The sequence below is a fragment of the Pogonomyrmex barbatus genome, unplaced genomic scaffold (genome assembly GCF_055798465.1).
Source record: "Pogonomyrmex barbatus isolate J1 unplaced genomic scaffold, ASM5579846v1 scaffold2, whole genome shotgun sequence".
NCBI lineage: Eukaryota > Metazoa > Arthropoda > Insecta > Hymenoptera > Formicidae > Pogonomyrmex > Pogonomyrmex barbatus.
Genome location: NW_028297116.1, coordinates 3,152,375 through 3,166,564, shown reverse-complemented (window position 1 = coordinate 3,166,564; position 14,190 = coordinate 3,152,375). Strand labels below are relative to the sequence as shown.

Sequence of the window (14,190 nt, the reverse complement as noted above, 5' to 3'; positions counted from 1 at the left end):
AATAACTATAATTTATTAATCAGATAATAATTTTAACTATTAAATCAGTGAAGAATTAAGTTCAAGAATTAAAATGATCAAGATTGTGCAAGATGTTTGAAATAATAATAAAAAAAAATAAAAATAATGATTACAGAATTTTTTTTCATTTCTGAACGCTAATATTCTTTCTTCATAATTATAATTTTGAGCACAAGATAAGCAAAACATTTTTAATAATAATTACCTTTCCATTTCATATAAATTTAATCTATATAAATTTTAAGATTAAAAAAATAATTTTGCAAAATACAAACATTGTGTGTGTGTGTGTGTGTGTGTGTGTGTGTGTGTGTGTGTGTGTAACTAAATTAAAGGTTAAAAATTAAACAAACTTTATTTTTACTATTGTTTAAATCATTGTATTTATAATTACAATTATTTCGCAATTATAATATATCTAATATGTTCACTTTAGTTAACGCATATCAATTTAAATTGTAGCCCGCGCACAACCAACAACATGGCGATCGTGTAGCATTCAGAACAAAAGTGCCGCTAAGAAGTTATCCTACTGTTCTTTCTTATACTGTGACAATACGACAATGCAATATCCAATCACTGCCCCGCTTTTCTGATAATACTAATATTATATAATTTCCACCTATTTTCATGTGTTAGAAACTATAAACTTTCTTAATTTATAAAGTTTAATTTGTTTTTTTGTACATTTTAAATTCTAAATTGTAATAGTACATAAAATTTAAATAATTATAAATTAATACTTTTAATTATTTTTAATAATTTTTACATTGACTGAATTTTATACATTTTTATATCAATTATATGTATTATATGTATTTTATGTTTCTTATAGCGTTTTCGAATGCAGTAGATTAAACACAACTTGAGGTAAGTTAAGTGACATTACATGCTTCTAATTGGACAATTCTCGCATGTGACAATATTAACCCCCCGCCCCTTCTCCTCCTGAATTGGATCAAATTGACTGCAGTCGAAAACGCTATTATATTATCTTTCTTATACTTCTTTTTTATACTTTGGATAAATTGTAGTCAATATAATTATATTTCTTTACATTCTTTAACAATTAATATAATTATCTTTTATAAACTCATGGAAAAGATGTATTGAAGTTTATAGTCAAATACGAATTTTCCACTGATATAACTTTGTATCATATCGACCATTTTTATTTTTTAATAATATGTCACAATACAAACAAAACACAACAAACCAACAAAACAAACTTTTAATTTTAACAAACTCGGCTACGAGCCATTTCTATCTTTACTTCAAACTCGTAGTATAAGTCTGCGATAAGTCAGGCAGACATTATTCTCCAGTAATATAACCCAACCTCAGAATAGTGACTTTTACTTTTAAATATAGGATATATGATCAATCAACACATCATATATATACACAAATTAGACTTTCAATTTTTCAATATTATCTTTTAACGCATTTTTAACAACCTTTTATTATTTTGAAAAAAATATAGATTTAGATTATTAAAAATTTATTTTATATATATATATGCATATTATATATATGCAAGGATCATCTCTTAATGCAATATAATGATAACAACACTATTCTAACTGCTATGCATTGTTGACTATCCCGACAATGACACCCCTTCTCCGGATCGTCGGATTCAGCAAGGGGGGATGAGCCGATAATGATGGGGGCTACTGGTTGAACTTTACAGGCATCTCGTAGATTCCGCTCGTCGGTTCGTTTAGAAGCGCGCGCAATTTTCGTGTTCTCGTGACTCTTCGGGCTCAATGCCAGAACGCGGCAGAAAAGAGCATTTGCCGAGGATTGACGATTAAGGTAAGCTACTCATTATCGTATTTAAAAAAGAAAGCACTACTTCGGTAAAACTTCAACACACAAAGCAATCTTCTAAATATTTTAACGCACAATATTTATTTCACACAAATTACTTTCGATGTACAAATTTGAAGTTATTCGATTATACATTTCTGTTTGTAAGAATTGCAAAACAGATGAAAAATGTATGGATTATATACAAGAAGCTATGAAATTTATTTTTTAAATCAATCACAATAAAAGTAGGATTTATTGCGATTATGATTTTCTGATATTGCAATTCCGATAAACAGTACTGCACACTTTTTTCATCTATCTATCATATCGCGATTGAACTTTTCGCTTCATTTCATTTCTTCACCCGAAAGTGCGTCGAGTCGTGATGAAAATAAAGAAGACATAACAAAGAGACTCAAGAGAGAATCTAAAAGTGCAAGATGTCTGATAAAAAAGAAAGCATTTCAGAAAGAATTTCAGAATTATTGATGAAAATTATTAAGGATCAAAAAAATTCCTAATTAATTAAATATTAAGTTTATAATATTTTGCTGGATGTGTGAACTATTTTAATGAACTATTTTGTTATCATTTCTTTATATACAATTATTAATATAACATATTAATGTATGTAGAGACCACTTGCACGTACAGAAAGCGATAATTAATCGAAGAATATTTCCAATTCCAAGTTAAATGTAATCCGTTTTATGATAATGCTTCCTTTTCTTCAGACCTCACATATCTCGAGACGCGCGCAGTCGCGTATTCATTTTTTCATACTGATGAAAAAGTTGATAATACTTAAAGCCACTAAAGGAACACTTGAAAGTGTTAGAGAAAAAAAATGCACGTAGGCGTCCCCGTGGAGGCGTTTTCGTCACGACCCGATACACCGTGAGGAGAAAGGAAAAGATATGATACTTCGATCAGACGCCTCTCGCATCCCGCCGGTCGTGAAGCTAAAGTGTCAGGCCGGATCTCGTTGAAAAGAGTCGATCGACCGCCGTTGAACGCGATCGCGATCGTGGACCGAGCGATCTCTCTTGTCGGGAACTCTCTTGCGAGAGTTTACCTTCTCGTGAAAAACGACGTTCGCCCCGCAACGTCGCCGTGGTGCGAACAAATCGTCGCTTCTTCGCAGTCAGTTTTCATTCAAGGTGTCTATGAACAATGCCGGATGACGCTAAGGCACTTGTTGCCTTACTGACGATCACAACGTGAGCGGTCAGTCGTGATCCGCGGATCATCGGGGAGATAATGATTACAGAACAGACCTGGAGCATGATGCTGGACAGCGATGTCACGAGCATCAACGAGTGAGTACCCAACTTGCCGTCTTTCTTTTCGTCGAATAAGCGTGAAATTCGCTTGACTTATAAGTACAAAGATAGATTTTATCTGATAATTGGATAGAAGAGAATAGATTTTGTTTCCACAGTGAAATTATTTATAAATTGTTGATAGAAATGACTCGATCGCCCAATAATATTAATTGTCCATTTATTTTTATATTATTGAAATATAAAAGGAAAATGACATTTTCCTTTGTCCAAGTTTCTTAAGTTAAATATTTCTTCAACATTTCAATTCTAGGCTATCTTATTTAAATTACGTAATTATATTATATAAAAGAAAAATGAAATGTGATATAATTTTTATGTAAAGTAGAATGTTTGTGAGCAAATTTCATGCCACATGACGCTATCGATCCAATTAGAATTATCTTCCTTTTTTCGTTGTAATACGATGACTCAATACGTTACACATGGCAATCCTGAAACAGGTCGAGCATTTCGCCGAGGAAACAGTTATGGATCAAGGCGGTGAAGAAATTGACCTCCGAGAGGCTAGGTCGGGAGGGACTGGCGGCGTGGGAAGACCGGAAGTCCAACACGGATCCCGAAGTCGCCGCCGAAGAGAAGGATGTCGGTCAGGCGCCCGCCGAAAATGATGAGAAAGCGGAACCGGAAGCTGCCGCCGAAGCAGAACAGCCCGTGGCCGACGAGGAAGCGCAAACCCAACACGGTACGAAACCCTCCCGAACGTTGAAAATCCTGGTCTCTTGAAACCGCTGCCTCAAAACCGTTTTAGAAACTAGGAATGTGTGTGATTTCAGATGTCTTCAAAAAAGGGATGCTGTACAAAGGAATATTCCTGCCCTCGTTGACCAACAGCTTTCATAGCAAGCAACTGGAGACGTCCTACCTTCTCTACTCGAATCGGCAAAGACAGAAGTCTTTGATAATGCTGAACATCGTGGATCTCAGCCTGAAGGTGAGCAAAGTACAATAGCAATGAGAAATAATCAACCAAATTGATTTTATTTCAGAATCATGTAGGATATGATATTATTAACTGAGATCGTGTAGAATTATTATACAAAATTATTACATAAATAATGTCTTTAAAAAACATGTAGTTAAATTTTAATTTTAATTTAATTTCTCATAAAGTTAAATAATTTTGGACTTGTATAGAAAAATGCAGATATTATCCTATAAATTTAAATTAAAAACATGTATATTAAGGACATTTATATTTTATCTGAAATGAAGATTGTCTGATCTAGTAGATTTTTGGTCATCTTCTTTTATGAAGAAAAAATAATAGAAGATAAAAATCCCATTTGTTGAAAGTTAATTGTGTTCTCTGGTAAATTACGTGATCGAAGAGATTTTTATGCATGACGCAGATCACATTAACGGCGATCTGGCTCTGGCAACGGGACCCGAATGGTGGAGGACTCATCGAGGGGTTATCGTGGGCCGCGTGTTGCATGGCGGCGAATCTGGTAGTCTGCGTGCTCGGCTGGTGGCGTTGCTTTTCTAACAATTACCTGTACTGGGCCTCGATATTCACTTGGTTATTAATAAATTCTCAAGGTGAGGCCCACGCGACTCGTTCTGACCTATCGATCCCCATAATTATAACTCGGTGTAATTATAATTACTCGATTTGGAGACATCAGGCCGATACAAAGGATTTCGTCGTTTTATCATGGAGCTCAGTTTTGCAAATTAAATTTTAGATTTAAGCTCTCTGAAGAAAAAATTAGCAAGTTTTCCTTGATGGAAACAATATATATCGTAGCCGATAACGATTATTTAATTTTAAGCGTAAAAAAATTACTTTAAAACTTACCAACTTTGTTCCCAACTTTAACTGGCAAATACGACAAAACTTTTACATTGTTCTAATAGCTTCGACGGTCATCAATATCTCGCTGTATCGATTCTGCAGTTGAATCAAATGGCGTTTTGCTCCGTTGGCCAGCTAAAATCGGGCGAACGTTCACCGGAGCGTGGAGCAAAGCGGGGAGTGAGACCGGTAATTTCATCGGGTTTAGATTCGAGATACGCGAAAAAAAAAATAGGAATGCCCAAAATAATTCCCGTTCAGGGTTCATCCTGATTTCAGTGTTTCGGCTCTCCTCGATCGAGCACGCTATGCATCGGGAAATATTCGAGAGAAGAAACGAACCTTTGTAATACCGCGTCCCGTGGCCATTTTCAGGTTTCATAGGTGCCGGTCTGAACTTCACCACGCAGCAACGGCTGATGTGGTACATACTCTTCATCGTATATGCGCCCTACGCGATGCTGCCTCTGCCGTTGCGATGGTGCGTCCTCGCCGGCTACGGAACGGCGCTAACACACATGGTGATGGCCGGCATAAGCCTCCTGCAGGACTCGACATACGTGAGAAGATCATTTCAGGAATTTCTATTTCAGACTCACTCTTCAACCGAAGAGATTTTTTGAATTCATATTTACTCGAATAAAAATTTTGTCAAGGATTAAACAATTTCAGCGACAAATGATATTCCATCGAGTATAAAATTTTAATACTGATTAAAAAAATGCCAACAATCGCGCCAAAATCCCGATTATAATTTGTTTTTTTTTTATATATGTACTGAATTTTACTTCTGATTTAATTTGTACGTCTATTAATTTCTTAGTTCGACTATACATTCGTGTTTTTATTTAATTGTAATTATTATTTTAGAATTTTTCAAATAATCTTGAGTCTCTCGCAGCTGCAGGACGCCGGGTGCATCATCCGCATGTTGACGACGAACGTGCTGCTGTATCTGGCCGTGAACCTGGCCGGTATGTACACCAAGTACCTGACGGACCGAGGACAACGGCAGGCCTTCTTGGAGACTCATCGTTCCACGGAGACGCGACAACGCACGCAGAACGAAAACAATCGCCAAGAAAAACTGCTGCTCTCAGGTAAAAAGAGAAAATTCGATTCATTCTCCTGTGCATTTTTCAAATATAAAAATTTTCTCTAATTTTATCTTATTTATGAATTTGTGACATCTTAAACAGCTTAAGCGTACGCTCAGGAAGTATTTTGAAAATTAAATACTCAAATCAAATTCTTTCTTTAAGACATTCTTCTTTCTTGGGCGGAGGTAATAACGAAGCTCAAGGCGCGAGAATTGATTTTCAAACCGACACGTTCGCCCCGTACTTCAGCCGGAGTTTAAAGAGAGAGAGAGAGAGAGAGAGAGAGAGAGAGAGAGAGAGAGAGAGAGAGAGAGAGAGAGAGAGAGAAACGAGATTAGAACATCTCCGATAGATTAGTATTCTCGGCTGTGTGAAACTGGAGGGAATCTTTGAGAGCTCCTCTCGCAGCTTTCGAAGAGAAAAGACGACGCGAGGCCGCGCGCGCGCGCGTGCGCGCGCGCGCACGTCGCCGCGGGGGTCGTAACTAGGCTGGATATTTATGTGCATATTTATTGTAACACGCGGCGGGTAAACTCCGCCGCCGCTCGTCCGTGTAACTTGCTCGGCCGAGTGTCAAAAAGGGTCACTAGACACTCTCTCGGCCGATTGCGCCGGTTGGACGCACGTTTTTCCAATAGCCTTTTGCGTGTTACGTCGCCTCACGATCTCACACCCGATACATCGATCCGTCGCCGCTCTCCTCGTAGCGGCCGCTACGAAAATATCATCCGTCGTCGGGGGGTACATTACGCTGGATTACATAAATATCATCTTTGACCCACTATCACTCGCTCTCGTAACGCTCTCGTAAGATTGTTTTGTTTTCAGCGAATTAACATCCTAAGTACCATAAAATCGTAAGCCGGCGAAAAATTGGGAAGCTTCCCGATGGTTAAGCCTTCCGAAGCGGAAAGCGGAGTCTTATTTTTCAGCTTCACAACCACGCTTGAATGCGTTTCTCTTCGGCAACTGAGAGAATAAGTTATAAAAATGCGAGAAATACTGATTTACGACAAACAATTTTTTTCACTATGAAAGGAAATCCACTCCGAAGCGATCGGAGAGATTCCGCGAAGTCTTGAGCTACGTATTTCATTGTCGATATGTGAAGAGAAGATATAATTAACTTCAATTCCATTAAAGTGCTGCCCGACTTTGTCGCCAAGGAAATGATCCGCGACATCGCCCGCGAGACGGCACGTGGCGGGACGATATCCTTCACGCCCAATCAGTTCCACCGGATATACATCCACCGATATGAGAACGTCAGCATTCTGTTCGCCGACATCAAAGGATTCACCGGTACGCTGCATTTGGTTTAGAGACATGATAGATTTATCCGCGAACAATTCCAAGCTTTCGTACAAATTTAAAATTTAATTACACATATAATTAAATAAAATAGAGATTTTATATTTATATATTATAAATATATATATATATATATATATATATATATATATATATTATAGATGTTATAAATTATACATTTAATGAATCGATCGAAAGTCAATCAATCTTGGAGGATGAATTGGAATTCAAAAGAAAGTTGATATGAACATAAATCTGGAAATGCGTGGTTTTCGAATTATCATCATTTTTATGTTGAAATTTCAAATTGCTTTATTTTCCAATTTTTTTGTCAAAATAGAAAAAAAGAGATGGTCTTTATGAGTTTTATAATATAATTAAAGTCAAATAAAAGGTTTGGACTGTTTTAGCACATTTTCGGATTTATGCTCATACCAACCATTTTTCTTGTTTTTTGGATCATCTCCCGAGCAATTAACTTCCAAACTTTTCAAACACTCTGTAAAATTGTGACAAACTCACGATGATTTTGTTAAAGCTCTGGCCAGTCAGTGCAGCGCCCAGGAGCTGGTGAAGGTCCTAAACGACCTCTTCGCCCGCTTCGACAAGCTCTCGGCGGAAAATCACTGTCTGCGCATAAAGCTCCTTGGCGACTGTTACTACTGCATCTCAGGCCTGCCGATTGCCAGAAGTGATCACGCCCATTGTTGTGTCGAGATGGGCCTGCACATGATAAAGGCTATACGAGACGTTAGATACACCACGAAGGTATTGAAATCTCCCCTTCAATTCGGAATGAAAATTTTCTAAAGATTCATTACTGATGTACTGAGACTGTGTGCGCTCCAAAAATAGCTAAAGTGCTTCAAATTTTAAATGTTTTCAAAATTAAGTTTTTCTCATATTCTTCTGACGCAGGTGGATTTGAACATGAGGATAGGAATTCACAGCGGATCGGTGCTGTGCGGAGTCTTGGGTCTGCGGAAGTGGCAGTTTGACGTGTGGTCGTACGACGTAACGCTTGCGAATCATCTCGAGAGCGGAGGAATACCGGGGTATAAAAAGAAACTTATTATTGTATAATAATTATGATTAATTAATACGCTTATTAAATGTTAATATATTTAGATTCTTAATCCTTTATCCTTGTTGAAAAAATAGAATATAGAATCATAATTTTCGAAAATATTTAAATCCTTAAATTCATTCTTGATGAAATCTTTGATCTACAAAATTCTAAACGGAAATTAAAATGAGGAATTTATCTCGTTACAGGAGAGTGCATATTTCCGCCGACACGCTCAAATGCTTGAACGATGTTTACGAGGTGGAACCCGGCTATGGTAGTGAACGAGACAATTATCTGAAAGATAGAAATGTCGTAACGTATCTGATCAAGCAGCTGGAACCCCTCAAATCCAGACGAAGACAATCGTCTAAACCGAAGGTCTGGACGGAGGAAGAGTTGGCCGCGAACAAGAACAAGAAGAGCTTTAAAGTGAACAATCCACATGCCGTGAACAGTAATGCGACCCCGAATTCCGTGGACGATGACATCGGGGTTGACTGGACACCTGAAATTCCGTTCGAAAATGTGAGCATTAAAATGAATACTAATTAAGATGAATATTCACTTAATAATAAATTAACTAAGTTGTTGATTTAATAATTTAGATCAATAACAAAATATTCTTTTATTGGTCTTTTCACCTGAATAAATTTGATGATTTATTTTAATTTATAGATTAATTTCGTAATGCCTTTTTTATTAGTACTTGTATTATTGTAGTACTTGTATTATTACAGTACTCTGAAATTACTGCCAAAAATTATTTTTTTTTTTATTATAGTTGAATACAGCTACGTCAGTAAGTAACTTAGAATCCGAGTACTTGGAGGAGGAGAACGGTCAACCGGCAAAACCAAGCAACAAGGCAGCCTCGATGACAGCCGGTGAGAAGAAAGGCGCCATCGAGACCGCCAGCAACAAACGTATGAGATTGGCGAACATAAACACATGGACCTTACGTTATAACGATGAGAGTTTGGAATCCAAGGTAAGGAATCCAAAATTCGCTCATGTCATTATTTTCCTCTAAGTTTATCTAATTTAATAAAAAAAATATATATACAAATAATACAAATGTATACAAGTAATATATACAAATTAAAAAGACTTTCATTAAAATTGTTTTCCAGTTCGACCAATTACGAGAGGATATGTTTAAATCCAACATGATATGCTGCTTTGTCATATGGCTCTTTATAGCCGTCTGTCAAGCCATAATCTTGTCCGAGTAAGTAAACATGTAAACAAGCTGGAGTTACTAAAAGGCGACTTCGGTCTTGTTATAAATAAAATGCGAACTTTTTTGAAAATAATTCTTTTTTAAATTTTTCAATCTAATTTTTTAAACATTTAATTAAAGAAAACATTTATCTATTTTAAGAATTTAATTTCTTTTTTATTTATTACTAAATAATATATCACATTTATATTTTCTTACACAATATTTTTTTAAATAATTTTATTTATTCCAAGATATTTTCAAAATTTTAAGGTGTTTTCTAAATAATTTAAAAAATATTATAATACTTTCTAGGTAACAATATTATATATAATAACACAATAACTTTAATAATGAAATTGATTTCATCGAGGGCGAGCGTGGCATAGTAGGCAGCGCACTGTGGTCTACTATGCTAAAGATCCCGGGTTCGATTCCCGGCAGAATGAAGAATATTTTTCTTCACGTTCGTGTCTCCTCTTCGGCGGTCTTGGCAAACTGCCAAGAGTATCTTTGCCACGGAAACCTCTCTCAATTAAGCCGTTCGGCATAAAATTGTAGATCTCGTATGCCTGTGTACAAGCGTGCGCACCACAGGGTTATATGTAAGCGGAAGAGGTTTTTGATAACTGGTTGCTTGCACTGCGAGAACATTCGTCAGATTATTTTCTAGTCTTAATAGCCGTCTCTTCAAACTTATCTCGTAGATGTCATCATCTTCGTCTATAGGACATATTAACTTCTTTGATCGATAAAGAAAAAATTAATATTGTTATCGTGATTGGTAAGAATTCTGCAGAAGTAGTCGATGCAATTGACGATAAAATATATAAATATATAAATATAAATAAAATTTATATGTCTTATCGTTAATTGCATCGACTACTTTTGCAGAATTTTTTTATATAAGTTTGCCTGCCCGATAAGCAGGAGATCCAGGTTCCTGGCTGAGGTGGTATTTTTTCGCAAAATAATTACGAGTTTTCACGACTGGTTCGTGGTCGGGCCCCGCCGTGACGCATATCCTCCCTTCTTATTTGCAGTTGCATGATTCTTCTGATTTCGTTGCTGATGACCACGGTAATCCTGGTGGCATCGTCAATTCTAGTAATGGCGGAAGAATTCAAAAGTATGCCGACGTACCTGCAGCATACGTCGTCTATGCTGGTGCATAACAAAAAGCATCGTACTATCTTCATTTGCGGTGTTATTAGCCTGATGACATTGACGTCCATTATCGGCGTGCTGACATGTCCTATCACGGTACGCCCTTACCAAGAAGTAATGGTGCTCGAACGCCAACAACAGCAGATACCGACGACAATCGCGGCGGAACAATCGCTACCGGCACAAGAGAAGTTGACAGCGACCACCTCGACATCGAGTTTGGATCACTTTGTCCTTACGTTCCTAGAAGCTGCCCTAAGCGATGAGTCTGCTGAGAGACAAAAACTCGTATCCTCGACGGAGAACAACACTATAGAAAAGGGCTCAAGCAATATAGAGTTGAAGCTAACGCGAGTAGTAGATAATAGAGCGCCCGGAAGAAGCAGAAGGGAGTTCTTCAGATTCTACAGGTAGAATTTGTAGACGTTAAAGTCAAGTTCATGTATAAATGTTAATTGAAGCAATTCGAAGATTGCAGAAACAGTTACAAGAAATTATGCAAAATTTATTTTATATCCTAATTATATTAAGATCTCTTATTGACTATGAATGATTAATATCATTGCAGATACGAGCAGCATTATGGCAAGTTAGAGGCCGGAAGACATTACAGACGAATCGCGCGCAAACGCGATGCCGAAGGAGGTTTCCAAAGAAAGATCCTCTCCGTGGCCGAGGAGAAAGATCAAGTCCGTCTAAAGCGGTTGATTCTAGAAAATCCCGACGAACTCGAGCAGACCGCCTGTATTCGGCCCGAATATATAGTGTTCACGTGGATTCTGTGTTTGATCGCGCTCGCTTCAGCTCTGAAGTTATATTACCTGGTGAAAACTGCGCTGGCCGCAGCGATCGTCCTGGTGTACGCAGTGCTGATCCTTGTCGTGTGCAAGGACATGTTCACCGACAGAGAAAGAAACGCGTAGGTCGTTTGTGTCAGTTGTTAAAAGATTGGAAAACTAGCATCTTCCACAATTAAATTTTCTTCAGCACTAAAAATGAAATAATTTTGTAAAATGTGTAATAATCTCTGTTAAAATTACTTAAATATTAAACTTGCATTTTGACGGCGAGGGAGTAAAATTAATTCTTAATTTAAAATTAATTCTTAGAACTTCAAATTTTTAATTTAATAATAATCAAAAAGTTTTCATCATTCATCGCTCGATCATCCTCAATCTCTCTTTCAGATCGGCGATATCTTTACCGGCGCAGATGCTGACCTTCCTGACAGTCTTCCTCGTGATGGTAACATACCACGGCAGACTGGTGGAAGTGACGTCGCGTCTGGATTTCCTGTGGAAACAGCAAGCTGAGAGAGAGCTAAGCGACATGATTGAGTCGCGGCATAACAATATGCAGCTCTTGAAGAACATCCTGCCGGACCACGTGGCGCATCACTTCCTCACGGCGGATCGTGCGCCGGAAGTAAGACTCAATCTTATTTCTTTAACAAAATATGCTACATCGTTACTTAGTATCTTTTCGTCGATGCAGGAACTCTACTCGCAATCCCGAGACAAGGTCGGTGTGATGTTCGCCAGCGTGCCGAACTTTACAGAATTCTATTCGGAAGATGTAAACAAGGGAATGGAGTGTATTCGTCTACTTAACGAGATCATCGGTACGGCAATCCATCAATCTCGCCTTAATTAACATAATATATTAAAGTCAATGTATATTAATATATATCTTCCACTAATTCATATTTTTGTAACATTTCGATACTTTGATAATGATAAATAACTTATTTATCATACTTGTATAGCTGATTTCGACGAACTGCTGGACGAAACGCCGTTTCATTGCATTGAGAAGATAAAGACGGTTGGCGCCACTTATATGGCTGCGTCGGGTCTGAATCCTAGCCAAACCGTAATAATAACATAAAATATAACGCAACATAATATGCCTCAACGAAATATACGGAACCAAATTGCAAAATCACCAGTTTCATTAAAATTTCATTAAAAATTCTTTGGTTAAACCTGATCTTTTTCTCAATAAAAATTTTAAGCCCAGTGAAATTCGAATTTCAATTTTGAATTCAAAGACATGTAACGCGAGAAAGGAAAATTGAAAAGCGCTGACCAAGAGATATCTTTAATAATTCTAAAACATCCCGTATATCTTTGAGGTTTTTAAGTTCATTAAAAAATTTATGTGCAAATATTTATGCGATATAAAAATAAAATTCGGACAGCAGAATACCGGCGACGACATGGAGCACCTGTGCAGACTGGTGGATTACGCGGTGGCCATGCGCCATCGTCTCGAAGATGTGAACGTTCATTCGTTCAATAACTTCGATCTGAGAGTGGGCATCAGCTGCGGGCCCCTCGTGGGCGGCGTGATCGGGGCCCGAAAGCCGGTCTTCGACATATGGGGCAATACCGTGAACGAAGCTTCCAGGATGGACTCCACCGGGGTGATGGGCAAGATACAAGTGCCGCACGATATTGCCAGGGTAATAATAATAGCGATAACTTTTATAATTAAAAAAAAAAAACACTATCATTTGTATACAAATTGCGTATCTTAATTTCTTGTACTCCGATAAATGCAAAAAGACATTTTAATATGCCCGCACGTTTCTTCTTTTAAATTTTATTCTTTAAAATCGCTCTTTTGATTTATTCATCAATGTGGGCAGTTTCTGGAATCGAGGGGCTACCAGACGCAGAAACGCGGACTAATCGAGGTGAAGGGGAAAGGCACAATGGAGACGTACTTCGTGCTGGGCAAAAGTACCGTACAGCAGGAAGGCACTCCCAGACACAGGAGCACATGCCGCAGTCTCGCCGCGGTGGTCTACGGCGTGGTCCAGGCACGTCGTAAACAAATCCGAAAGCAGGCGATGCGAAGAACGTAGATTGAAAATCTCCGAGAATAATCCTCCGTGTATAGCTTCGCCGATACTGCCAGATTGGTGCGGAAAGTCTCATCGAACAACAGTTGAGAACGAATTTGCTCAGCTTTGCTCAGCTGTGATCGAATTGTTCCGCAATGCATGTTCCGCATTCCATTTGAGAATTCGAATAATTCTTTTTTTAAAAAAACAATATATTGAAAGGAAAATAATAACGATATCGACAGAAAAAGCAATATATATATATATATATATATAGCAATATATAATATTGGCGCTTTGCACCAATCTGACAGATGGACGTGACAAGTACTTGAGCAGATATTCAGATCTTGAAAAGGAATTTTGTCCAATTTCATTTCCGTGTCATCTTGCAACAAGATATTAAATGTATATAGCACTTATAATAAATAATCGATCTTATATAAACATGAGTTACGCTCTTTTCAATTGTAATTTTAATCCGAAATTTACAGCAAAA

The 14,190-nt window shown here is 37.4% G+C and overlaps 1 protein-coding gene across 5 annotated transcripts; it reads left to right on the top strand.

The window, feature by feature from the left end:
- The first annotated feature begins 1,696 nt into the window (after positions 1–1,696).
- Adcy8 (adenylyl cyclase 78C) lies at positions 1,697–14,143 on the top strand. Of its 5 annotated transcripts, none has more exons than XM_011635953.2 (20): positions 1,697–1,839; positions 2,997–3,155; positions 3,623–3,864; positions 3,956–4,113; positions 4,532–4,721; positions 5,353–5,537; positions 5,879–6,077; positions 7,221–7,379; positions 7,927–8,156; positions 8,307–8,443; positions 8,664–8,982; positions 9,239–9,445; positions 9,588–9,685; positions 10,720–11,253; positions 11,412–11,762; positions 12,031–12,268; positions 12,338–12,464; positions 12,609–12,715; positions 13,044–13,307; positions 13,494–14,143. In XM_011635953.2, exons 2-20 carry the CDS (start codon positions 3,097–3,099, stop codon positions 13,710–13,712), a joined length of 4,023 nt encoding a protein of 1,340 aa, XP_011634255.2. In that variant the 5' UTR covers positions 1,697–1,839; positions 2,997–3,096; the 3' UTR covers positions 13,713–14,143. The 5 variants fall into 5 exon arrangements, with proteins under 5 accessions (XP_011634255.2, XP_088932573.1, XP_011634271.2 ...); XM_089076447.1 differs by having other exon boundaries at positions 1,713–1,839; positions 2,770–3,155; XM_011635969.2 differs by having other exon boundaries at positions 1,718–1,839; positions 3,107–3,155.
- Positions 14,144–14,190: the final 47 nt, after the last annotated feature.